The 13,299-nt window shown below is 47.1% G+C and overlaps 1 protein-coding gene across 1 annotated transcript in view; it reads right to left on the bottom strand.

Moving 5' to 3' along the window:
- Positions 1 to 13,299, bottom strand: part of LOC6602508 (division abnormally delayed protein) — a 70,683-nt gene that overhangs the window by 8,262 nt on the left and 49,122 nt on the right. Inside the window, exon 2 of the mRNA XM_026992955.1 lies at positions 4,689 to 4,832. Coding sequence (XP_026848756.1) covers positions 4,689 to 4,832 — 144 coding nt within the window. The remainder of the gene's footprint in view (positions 1 to 4,688; positions 4,833 to 13,299) is intronic.

The following is a 13,299-nucleotide window of genomic DNA, read 5'->3' on the forward strand; positions in this document are numbered from 1 at the left end:
AGCGGCTCCTCTCTGGCTTTAGCCCCAAAAGGGGTCTGGCCTCTTCGGTGCGCCTCTCTACACAATGTCAAATTAATTGGATGACTTTTCATTGTTGGAGATGTGGAGCTCGAGCTGTAGCTGTAGCTGTAGCTGTATCTGGAGCTTCAAGTGGAGCTGTAGCTGTGGCTCAAGTGCAGGCCACCGCTTGAGTCGACCTTTCCTCTTTCTAACATATGGAAATGCTTCAAAGCATATGCATCAATTGGCCACTTTCCCTCCCTACCTACCTCCCTCCCCCTTCTCTTGGTTGCCCCTCGGGTTCGTCTTCCGTTTTTGGTGGCGCGTTAATTATAAGCGCGAGCTTTCAGCGTTTAATTTGCCAAGCAACTAATTATAATAATTATATAGAAACACACACACACACACACACACACGTACAGGTTGAAAGAGACACAGCGAAAAACGTGGCAGACAAAATGACTCCACTTTTGCCCATGGCTTTTTCCGGATTTTATTGTTGTTGTTGTTGTTTTGTTTTTGCTAATTACGAAAACGAGTTGAAGACCTGAAACGGGGGCCTCCATTAGCTCAAAAATTCTGCAAAAATAATTAACATTATGTATGCCAGAGATTGACAACTGGTTTTCTTTTGTGCGCTAGAAAAGTATCTTTAGATACTTTGCGAGTCTGAAAGAAGGTCTTACAGGGTAAACCAATAGATGTGCTCCACGGATAGCAGCTGCAAGTAATCACATATAAAGTATAATACCCTCCAATCTGTGCTCAATCGTGTTTCATTCGCATTTGTCTATGGGAAAAGCCACTTTTCAATAACTTAACAGCAAATCCCAAGCTTATTTTCCACTGTGGCAACAGCCGCTACTGCAATTGCAACACGCTGTGGCACTTGCAAACAGCAAACCTTCCACTCGGCGTTGCACTCTCTCCTGCTCTCTCGCTCTCTCTGTGACAAGACAAGACAAACAAAAACGCCGGCTAACAAGCGATGGCGGCCAAAAAACCACTTTAGCCGTAAAGACAAGAAGGCAGCCAGGCAGTGAGGCAGTCAGGCAGTCAGGCAGGCAGCCAGGCAGCCAGAGCGCAAGATATGGCCAAAAACAGACTTAAGCCCTGGCCCTGAAGGGGGATGGAGGGGAGGAGGGAGGGGTGGCGGTGTGGCGTGGCGTGGCGTGTGCACCACCAGGAAAGTTGCAACTTGCAACTTATGAAAGTGCACGCATTGCTGTTGTTGTTGGCTGTGGCTGCCGTTGCAGCTGCCACAAAAATAAAGAAATAATTTCAGCGATTCTGGCGAGGAGGTTGCTTGGCTTTTCCACAGACGTTGGCCAGCCCCGAAGGGGGGTATACGTACAGGGTCATACATTTTGGTGTCTGCGGCAGGGTATCCGAAACTTCGATGCCCGAAGCGCGTTGGCCCTCTCTGTTTGTTTTTATTGCCTTTGAGAGGGCTGCCCCAAAAGTTGGGCCGTAAGTCAGCATTTGGGAAGCATTTTATGCAGGCGCACGCCCATGACCAGGTGCCAGCAGGGAAACGCATTAAGCGCGTGAGCAACGCCACCAAAGACGACAGCGACGGCGACGGCGACGGCGACAGCGACGGCGACAGCGACAGCGACAACGCCTGATGATGATGGCGATGGCGATGACAGGAACGTAAACGTGAACGTGGGGGATGTGGTGGGGGGCGGTAAGTGCAATGTAGAGATGCAATGCGTTGGAGGAGCCAGCCAGAGCCTCTGCTTTTGCTTGGAAATTGGGCATTGGGGGCTGCGGATGGGGCTGGAACTGCTACCCATATAATTCGTAAGCTCCGAAACGTGTTTAAACACGCAAATACTTGCTTAAGAATAATAATACGCCAAACACCAGGCAGAACGAGAGGGAGGAAGGAAGAGGGAGAGCACCAAAAACACAAAGGATGGCGGAGAAATGCAATCCAACGACAATGGGCGCGCGGAAACGACAGGAGAGAGAGAGAGAGAGAGAGAGAGAGAGAGAGAGAGAGATAGAGAGAGGGGCAGGAAGGAAACCCCGGGACTTGTATGGCATATGCCACACACACGCACACGCACACACACACACCCTCCTCCTGGTTGTAATGTTAATGCCACAAAAATAGAAATATGCATTTATTTGTTGTGCAAAAAACAATAATGTTTTACGAGAGAGGCAAAAGCAACGGAATTGCAGCAAAGAAATGCATAAAATTTTATAGGTGCACCATTTTTGTGGGTACCACCCCTGTGAATATCACGCATACGCAGAGTCTGCCAGCCACAATCTTTGGCCGCAAGTAAATCAATTTTTATGGCCACTCTGCTGCTGCTGCTGCCAGTGCTGCCGGTGCTGCAACTAAGGAGTCGCACGTGGCAGTCCATAAACCGAGCGATAAGCAAACGAAGCAGGGAAAATGCCAGCAAAAGTTTCGCCTCTTATCAGGGCAGCGGTGCATGGAACCTCCACTGTCATAGCCTATCACTTTATGCAACCTCAATTTCCTCTGCGGAATCCTATTGTTATTAAATTGCTTCATAAATCTTTAAGCACACACGAACGTCCGTCACTCACTTAAGCCATTCATCCATCAAGCGAGCACTGACTTTCGGTCGGAATTGCTCTACCAATTTGGTTGATCAATAATTGTTCGTGTTTATGGCTCAAACGCTAAGCTAAATGACTTTGCTGATTGCATTTTAATTTTCATTTTTTGCAATTATTATTTTTTTTATTGAAACGTGGGATTTTTGTTGCTTTGACATCACCTCTCCGTCCACCCTGGACAAGCAAAAGCAATTGAGGAATGCAAATTGAATGCTAAACAGATGAAGTGTTTTGCGATACCCTGTAAATGGATGGGCCATTGAGGGGGTATATACGGAGAGCCGTTCACTTGATTTTTCTTAGTTGAAATATGATAAATGGAAGCGCTCGTACCTATTCGCTTCGGGCAGCCAGTGCAAGACGGAAGCTTAAAATCATCTTTGGCAAGGCAGACAACACGAACGAACATGTCCACAGATGACGAAAGCCATGCCAGAGCGACTATTGAGAGATGAGAGACGACAGAAAAAAAGAAAGCAGCGCAGGAGCCCCGTTCACTTGAGTATTCTTTTAGTTAGAATATGATTCGTAGCTATTTGCTTCGGGCAGCCAGTGCAGGACCGAAGCTTAAAATCATCTTCGGCAAGGCAGACGACACGAACGAACATGTCCACAGATGACGAAAGCCACGCCACAGCGACGATATAGAGATGATAGAGGACAGAAAAAAAGAGAGCAGTGCAGGCAGCGCAGGCAGCGACAGCCAGAGCGGCGCAGCAAAGCCAAGATAAGCGATCGGTTGTTTTTTTTGTTGTTGCGTTCGACGGCCGGTCAGCAGCATTTACCTGCTCGAAATATTACAAATTGCCCTTGCAATAAAATGAGTAAACTATTGCGCGACTCAAACCAATATGCCCGCTCAATTGATCTTACTTGCTGTACACTCATATCCGTACATGCAGCAGCAGCACCTCTTTTGGTGTTGACTCAAACTTTAATGAGCCGCCGATTCCCATTCCCCAATCGCCGATCGCCGATCGCCGTTCGCCAATCCCCAATCGCCCGATGCGAATCCAAATGAATCAATGGGATGGCATAAATTAAGCAGATGACAACACCAAACCACAAAAAAACACACACAAAATGCAAGCAGAATTCAACAAATTTGTATATAGCGGATATTTAAGTACATACATATGTATAAACATGTGTGTGTTTATGTATACATATGGAGAGGAAAGGCGTGTTTAAAGTCTCTTTTTGTGAATGCGCGAGCCCAGTTCCAAGAATTGCAGAGACCGAAAGCGGGACCCACAACCCAGAACCCAGAACAGAAGAACAACAATGAAAGAACAGAAACTGAGAAACAGCACCAGCACCAGCACCCTCCCCCCGAACACCCTCTGGAGGCAGGGAGGCACGCCTTAAAGTGAAGCGAGATTTACAGCATGTACGACAACAATTTGCAGGCATTGTGTGTGAAACGGGGGGGGAGGTAGAAAGACCGGAGAGGGAGGGGTACCTACTGCTGCTGCTTGTGCTGCCCCAAAACGTGACCCAGACAAAGTTTTGCTAAAAACAAAAAATAAAATACAAAAAGGGACAACGACAGCGACAACAACATTATTTAATGCCTTTTTAATTAGATGCAGTACCCGCGAGAGTCCGAGACCGAGTCCGAGACCGAGTTCGAGTCGCGTTTGTTGCATTCCCAAGCAGCCAGAAGTCGGTTTATGAATTATCTATATACCCTTAGCCCCATGTGCATACAGTCGTATATCTCTCAGCATTATACAGTCGCTTTGATCTGCATACAAATTCCAAATTACAAATCAATTTCGCTTTTTTTTGCGCATTTGAAAGCTTAATTTGGTTTAACTTCCACTTTTTTTAGCTGAAGGCTTTCAAGGCTTCAACATTGTATCATCATAATTTTGTGGGGCCCATCCCAGAGCCCTCGATGGGACACATTTGCATATGATAAATTATTTATTGCCACGAAAATATTGTACACTCGTTCGGTCTATCGCTTGCAGAAAAGAGTAGCCGTAGGAAAACTGAAACTGAAAACTTTCCAGACTTTTCAGCGAATCATTTGCATAGAAAGGAAGGACTGGGGAAACGTCTGAAAATTTCATACTCACTCTGGAATTGGTTGGCATTATCCGCCAGGATCCCGCGCAGGCTGCTCGTGTGATGATGCAGCAGCTGCTCAAACATTCCGGCGGCCTTCTGGCGGAGCTCCAGCTCGGTGGCATTGTTGCAGCAGTTGCCACCGCAAATGGCGCCTGTGAAGAAAAATGCACAAGGACAAAATTTAGATTTTATATTTTCTACAAGTAGTACAATGATAGATCCCAGCTGTTGGGGCCCTTGAGTACCTCCTCACACCCACCCCCACCCCCCACACAGATCATCTTCTTGGTTGTATTTCGTCATTAGCTGCGCCTCGTATCATTTTCAAATTATCGCACAAATCAAACATTTACTCCCCAGGTCCCGGCCTCTCAACGATTATTGTATCTCTATCGTTTTGTGTGTGGGACGTATCTCTCTCCCTCCCTCTCTCCCTCGCTCGCTTAATTGTTTATGGCTTCAAGTTTTTTTTTGTAGCAGTAGTAGTGGGCGTGTTGGCCAATAGCAACAACAACAACAACAACAGTTTGCCACCCATCACGCAGCGGCGTGTGGGTTTGGGCCATTCGTCTAAATAAATAAATACCAGAGAAATATGAATTGCTGTTTCGTTTAGAGATGTTTCATTTATTAATAACTTTTAAATTGCCTCAAATTGCAGAGGCTGGCGAATCGAGAAACTGTTTTTGGTCATACAATTCACAGCATGCCACAAAGTGGCTGCAGCAATGATTGCGCACGGCGGCGCATGCCACAGCTTGTGGCCTGCTGCTGCTGTTGCTGTTGCTGCTGCTAATGACAACGGATTGTTGCAGCTAAAACGATTTACAACTCACTAATCGTTGTGCCCTAGAAAATGGCTCTCTAATGAAAAGAGAGCCAGAGAAAGAGGGAAGCAATGCCACAAACTGGGGCAATATATTTTACACTCGTAAATACTCGTAAATAAATCAACAAAAGACCCGCTGATTGCCAAGACTCCACGATGCTCAAGACATTGAAAGGCGAATTGTTTTTTTGGCCCAAAAACATTTTCATTGTTTTATCCTTTTTCGCCAGCAGCAAATGAAATACAATACCCCATCTCTAGGACATGTGTTAATCACTCCCCCTCCCCCGCCCACTCCCCTTCGCCCTCCTTTCGGGCGTGTGGGTTTTCCCCAAAAGATACAAATCGTGTGACGAGCTTTTTATGACAAGCTGTGCAACATCCCAAAGGCAAAAGCGACACCAGCAAAGCGACTTTTATGGACGGTTGTCAGGCTGTTTCTCTCGTCTTTTATAGTTTATAATTTAAATTAATGGCCTTTACATGATGTTTATGCAGCAGCAGCAGCAGCAGCAGCACCTAATAGCCAGAGCCAGAGCCACAGATCGACAGATCGACAGATCCCCCGTCACATATGCAAATGAACAATATCTGAGTGCCCCGATTCGGTGGCCATATGTTTGGCTGTTGTTATGCTGTCATAAAATTAGCAAATTAAATGAATGTTTGGAATGGGAAAGGGGGCGGGGGGCAGGGGGCAGGGGATGGGGCACACAAAAGGCAGACGGACGTCATCGCACTCAAACAGAGTGCACTCGTCAGTCGTCATTCACGGGCTATTTTTGTGCGATGAAAAACATCAATAGTTGCACTCGCGAGACAACCGCAAGGCCGTGACACATATTTGCCAGCATGTGGGGGCAAGCTCTTCCAAAGGGAGATGCTCGCTAGCCCCTGCTAGGCCTTTCAATGCCAGAAACACAGGGACTTGATGTCCGTCAATCCGGATGGATTGACAGGGAAGGGCGGGCAAACCGAAAAACGGATTCTCCAGTTGTAAAAGATTGTTTGTCAACAATTTTCATCCTATTTTCCGATTGCATTGTGCAACTTCATCGATTTAGGGGCGCAGGAAGGACGAAAGGACGCAAGGAAGGATGCAGCATTCAGCCCTCGAGGCTGTGGCTCCTGCTGCTTCTTTTGACCATGATGTGTTTATGCGTTTTACCAACTGCTGGGCCATAAATCTGGCATCTGGCAGGATGGACCACCCATCCTCCCATTCTCCCATTTTCCCATGGCATTTGGCCAGAAAAATCGGAGGCCACAGACACAGAGGCGTCACTCAGTCAGCGAGCGAGTGAGTCACAGAAGAGCTACTTCTCCTTTGCTGCTGCTGCTGCTGTTGCAGGCAGTCGGTTGCAAGTTAGAGCGTGTCTTTGGGGGGGGGGGGTGGGATTTCTTTTTTGCTGCCGTTTTGGGGGGGTTCCGCCCGCCCGCCTACGAAAAACTCTCCTTTTGTGGCGCTCAAGAGCTCAAAACTCGAGCAGCAGAAATTCAATTCAATTGCTGCAACGTGGCAGGCATGCATGCTACACACACACACACTCGCACACACACACATAGTTAGATGCATGCATATATCATGACGTGGCCCAGAAAAGTATGCTATGGCAAAATGTTTCTGGCAACGAGCTGCCAAATTGCAAAGAAACCTAAAGAGGGGGGGAAACTAGGGGCAAGGGATGGAGAAAGTGGCGGAGAAAGCAGTACAGAATAGAGCAGAGAATCATTGAGAATAGGGAGGGATAGAGAGAGAGCGAGCGAGCGAGAGGGGAGTGGTGGATAGCTATGAGGGTTTTGGGGGTGTAAAAAATGCAAATCTCATGCATGGCTCTGCCACTGGGGCTCCTCTCTCCCCCCGCTCTGCTCTGCCAAAAATATCAAGGCACATGGCCATGACCGCATGCGATGCGGCCCAACAGGGGGTGGGGGGTAGCGGCTCTGACACCATTACCTCCTCCTGTCATAGACGTGGCACTGCCACTGCCACTGGCACTGCCGCACTATCTACTAGCACTTTTAGGCCGCCTTGTTTTGCAGCCTGTCGCCGCAAATGCAACGTGACGACGTGTGCGAATTTGTTTACTGTAATTGTCTTCACTGTACCAGGGAGACAGAGAGAGACAGAGAGAGAGAGATAGAGAAAAGAGGCAGTAGTGGGCGGGGAGCAGTGGTTGGCTCCTTCTGTCTTTCGGCATTAGCCAAGTTTTGGCTTCAAGCCAAGAAAGCGCTTAGACCGCAAAACACTTGGCTCTGGGAAAGTGGATTTTGTGCATACCTTGACATATTTCGAGAGTCCTCTACTCCCACTACAATCTCTCTTCCACCCCACCCCACCCCACCCCCCTCTGCAACAGCAGCACATGCTACTTGTAGGCATTTTCAATTTCCACAATTTCCACAATTTCCAGTAAATGTGCGGATAATCAGGAGAAGGAAAATAAACCTTGGATACGGAAGGAAGTGTGGGAATTCTCATGAATTACGAGTATGTGCAACACCCCCTCCCCCCCCCCCCCCCCCTATCAAAATGTGTAAAAGTTTTGCACCCGACTGGCCTTAATTAAAGCAGAAGCCTGCGTGGAAGCCTTTTGATAGACACTGTACTCGGAGTATAAGAGAATTCAATTAGTTTCTGGGAATAAATATATGAGAATATTCGATTTTTAGGTATTCGGGGAGTTCTCAGTGCGGGAGGAGAGAGAGGATCATGGGTGCCCATACACCATAATATATTTATTTATTTTACTTAAAACATAACCCCATTTAGCTGCTGGGTTCATATTAAACTGATAAAGGCTATAAACCTTTTATTTTTTAATTTTTAATAAGAAATCGAGGCGGTAAGTGGCTGTTTTTGGACTTCTCCCGATCCCCCCCCCCCACAGACAGATGTCTGTGGCGACCCTTCGTTTCCTTCTGATTTACGAGTGTCTCTCGATAAATATTTACTCCAAGAAATATACAACTAGTACGACTAAAAGCCCCAACAAAATGCTTGGTACATGTACATTTCAATTGCTATAATTTACAGCCTTGATTGAAAATCAATTGACTTTTCCACAAAACAAAAAAAAACAAAAAAAAAAACAGAATGCAATGCACGGGTCACAGAAGAACGAAGCGAATGGCAGAACGATTGGTTGGGGCCATAAATTCACTAATAAATTTATGAGAGAGCATTCAAAAAAAAACCACAAATAAAAACATCCGTTGGGGCCGCTCTCTAGGCAGCAGGTAGAACAGAGATAGATAGAGGGAGAGTGAGAGCGAGAGGGTGGGGAAAGGGTATGGGGAAGGGGAAGGGGAGATCCCACTGCATGTCACACACATAATAATTTCATTTCGTTTTTATCAAAAAACTGTTGACAACTACTTGTCAAACACGAACAATTTGTGCCACAGGGAAAGCGAGGAAAGCGAGATAACAATTAAGTCAACAAATGCCACAGAGGGTGGGGAGGTCGGCCCGGGGAGGTGGGACCAGGGGGCCATGTCGATATGCTTGGCCTGTTGTTCGTTGTTTTACGGTTCGTTGGATTCTCTAGCTTCGGTTATGACACGTTTTCCCTGTTATAGATCATCATCATCGTTGGGGTAGATCATACACTCGCTACACATCCCCGCTGCCACTCCCCCCCCCCCCCCCCCCCTCTCTGTTGCTACCCTGACTTCTTGGTTCGTTGAACTGTTGCCCCGAGATCTGTTTATTTTTGGTTTCTGTTTCTTGTGCCGCGATAATTTGCCATTTCCTCCATTCATTCATATCTTATCGAACCGAACCGAACCGAACCGAACCGCAGACAGGCGGTACCCATGTTTCAGCTAGTTTTTGGCCCTAAAACTGCTATCAGTTCCGAAACTTGGTATATTAACAGGTAGTTAAATCTTGGCGATAGCCAGTACAGTGGGTCAAGGCTAAAGAGAACAAGAATTAAAGAGCATTTGCCCATCAAGGTATCCCATCCGCAAAAAAGGGAAGCTGCAACCTCCCAGAAGAGGTCAAGGTTGTATCCGCAAAGTCCGTCCCCGCCAAGGCATCTGTCAGATGCAGATGATTGCCACAGCTTAACCGAAAATGGATTTCCAATTCAATTTTGCGCCACAAAAAAGTCGCCACTACAGTAGGGCCAACCCTACAGTGGACACCGGCAAAGGCTTCCTCTTCGGGGGGCATGTATGTAGGTGCATCCGACTGGATGCCACTGTGTGTTGCATATTCAATTATTTGTTTGTTGGTTATTTTGCCGGGGCCGATTATTTTTGCATTTGTGCAGCTGCCACACGCGAGAGAAAATCCCAACAATTCTGCTGCTGCCCCTGCTGCTGCTGCTGCTGCTGCTGGTAAATTGTTAATGTGGCGCATAAGTTTTCAATTTGTGTGGCAAATTCCGCGCGATTGCTGGATGCTGCTGCCATGCTTGCAACATGCCACGAGCGCCATAGCTGCTCCTGCTTGCTCTGGTTGTTGCCTGACATCGAGAAGCTGGCAGATTTTGGCGCCACGTCTGTGTCCGTGTGTGAGTGTGTGCTGTGTGTGTGTTGCATGTAAAATTTATTGCGGCGGCTGCAGCGACAATCGCACAGCCATTTATTTGCATTCGCATTTGAATATACAACAAAATAAATCTACTGTAAATGTTACTGTAAATGTATCTGCATCTGCATCTGTAGATGCATCTGTATCTGCAAAAAGTTTCCTTTTCCGACGTGCACGCACACACGCACACGCACACACGCACACACGCTGCACTTTGCACTAATCTCGGAATGAAAATGTCAACTGCGATTATGCGTGCCACAGCACACAGCACACAGCACACAGAGTTGGCTGCTGTTGGCTGTTGGCTGCTAGCCGTCATGTTGCATGCCCCCATATTTGGTCAGGCGGCACACATTGGCTTACATTTCGGCAGGCGCCAGGCAGACGCGCGTCTCGGACTCGGAATGAAAAATAATGGTCTCTGCCCCAGCCCCTGCCCCTGCCGCGGCCCCTGCCACCGCCCCGGGCCTCTTGAAAAATGTATGTATTAAAAATGTAATTGAAAAGCATTTTAGTCACAAATTGCACATGCGGCCGGGGCATGCGTTGCCCGCCCGGTGGCACTTATTAATTATTTTCGATTTGTGATGCCACAAAAGGAGTCCATCTATATGCAAATGCCGCAACTGGCGGAGGCAGTGGCAGATGATTTCATCAATTCCATTCATTTTGGACATGCACACATTGGAAAAGTATTTCTTCAGAGAACAAAGAACTCATGAATCTATAAATAGTGCATGTTGCCACAAGATGCCACAAAACTGCAGCCGTTGAAATGCACTGCACTGTCCATCAGATGAATCACACACACACACACACACACACACGTTCGAGAGGAGATGATGATGAACTGCAGCCTCCCGAGGGGGGTGGGGGTGCGGGCCAATCCAATGCCAATCCATACTCGCGTGCAACAATAAATCTGCTTGGATAAACAGAGTAATCAAATTACACACAAAAGATGTTTCCCCCATGGTCCCGTTGGATGTTAAACACACAATTCGAAAATAAACGAAATGCAACGGCAACAACAGGCAACAAAATGTTCCAACTTATAGAACTTTTTGTGTGAAAACAAATGGAAAACAACAAATAACCGAGAAAATTGCTGACACTAACAAAACAACAAACAAGAAGGGAGAAGGCAGAAAACGGGGCTGCGGAAAGCCGTTGCGTTTGATACTCTTCCAGAGATAGGGAAGGAACCCACAAAGAATCGATCACCCTTTTGGCATAGCCGACATAGACATGCCTGTTCATGTCTTCATATATATGTTTGTGTTAATATATGCAAGCACATGCATGCCAGCGATCGTTCTCCGTTGCTTGCGTTGCTTGCGGGTCGAAGCTTTATTTTCTTATCTCCCCCTCGATCTGCATTTAATTTCACGCACGAGCTTTGCACGCACACAATACGGCTACACCTTCTGGCAATTCTCTCTATCCTTCATTCGCTTGATCGCCGAAAATAAAAACAACAACCACAATGCAACGACACTCTGCTGAGAGGAGACTCTGCTCGCGCTCGCTCTCGGCAAATGCGAAGCCTGAAGCACTGCTAATACGAATACGAAGCACTAACCAACGGGACTTTACTTCGCTGCGTACATTCTTTGGCTTTTATTCGCATTTGCTTATTGCTTGCTGCATTTTCGAGGCTGCAACGACAACTCTTAATCCCCTTCATATATAGTCTTCCTGCTCTGCTTGGTCCAACCGCTTCTCACAAACAAAATACCCTACCGCTGCAAAGGGTACACAAAGAAGTAGCACTTTTATAATTAAAACCGAGTCAGCTGCTGCTTCTTTTGTGATGGGAAGCTTCCCAGCAGTAGCAGCAGCAGCAGCACCAACAACAACAAACAATTTGCAAATTATACAACTGGGCGCCCAGAAAAAACCGGGAGTGTACAATTCCCCCCATCACCATCCCCACCTCCATCTCCATCTCTTGCATTCTTGCAGTCCAGTTTTCTACGTTTTTTTTTGTTTCCCCTCTATTGGCGGCGCAGTTGTGCAAACATTCGCGGCAAACCAAACACACACAAACATACACACACACAGAGAGAGAGAGACGCAGCAGCAGCAGCAGCAAACGGCAACGAAACGGCACAACAACAAATGGCAAACAATTTCTGGGCTCCCAGTCGGTGGATGGACGACGGCCAGCTGTCCGATTCCGATTCCGTTGCCATTTCCCATTCCGTGAAAGAAGCAGCTGCACTGCTTGTGGAATGCCCTGCTCGCTAATGGGGCGATCTAGTTGCTGCCCCCCGCTGCCCCGCACTGTCCGCCCGCTGTGGCCCGTTGCAAATTGCTGCGGGTAATCATAGTGCATGTTGCATGCAAATTAACGCATCAACAGGGCCAGTGTCGGGGCCGTGGCCGGGGCCGGGGGCCCACAAACCTGCAGACAGGGAGGAGGAATAGGCACCCCCCCCCTCACCCTCCGGAATAAATGCCATTTTATGAGATTATGCCAATGGCGCAAAATGGGAAAATATGAACGGGTGCGGCTGGTGATGGTGCTGCTTCTTTTGCCCCCCACCTCCTCCTCCAGTTGCAAGGGTAATCCTATTGTAATTAACTTGTTTTTGCCTCTGCCGCTGCTGCTGCTGCAAATGTCATGCCACAGCAGGAAAAAGTTAAGCGCTTAATGTACGCAAATTTCTCTTGATTGCCCGACCGATTGGCCGATGGCCCGATGGCCGCGAGTATGCCTATAAATAAAAGGGGAATACGGAATACGGGAGGCAGTGCCACAAATTGAGGCCCTGAGAAATGACAGACATCACAGAAATTACAGATAATCTGGAGCTGTAGCTGGAGCTGGAGCCTTTGATCATCGGTTCTTGCTTGGCGCTGGTTCCTCGACGAAAGATTATACATAAAATTCCATCCAGAGCTCATTCAATAAATGACCTGAAAAATGAGTTGTCCATAAATTTCGAATAATTTGGAGCATGCACACTCGTAAAGTCTTGCTCTAATTTCAATTAAAAATTTGAGCGCCACTGCAGATAACAATTAACCAAGAAACGAAAAAAAAAAAAAAACTTAAGTGGGGCACGTTGAAATGATGATCGCCCTCGAAATGGTTTATAGAATTACGCTGCTGGAAGCACTTAAACAGCGTGCCACATCTCTCGTGTTTCAGATATGTAGTAATCATAGTGTTTTTTGAGTGGCAAAAATAAATGCAAAATTAGCATAAAATCTGGGTCACGAGCAGCGGCCGAAATGA

Source organism: Drosophila persimilis, unplaced genomic scaffold, assembly GCF_003286085.1.
Source record: "Drosophila persimilis strain 14011-0111.01,24,50 unplaced genomic scaffold, DperRS2 tig00000798-arrow-arrow-pilon, whole genome shotgun sequence".
Lineage (NCBI taxonomy): Eukaryota > Metazoa > Arthropoda > Insecta > Diptera > Drosophilidae > Drosophila > Drosophila persimilis.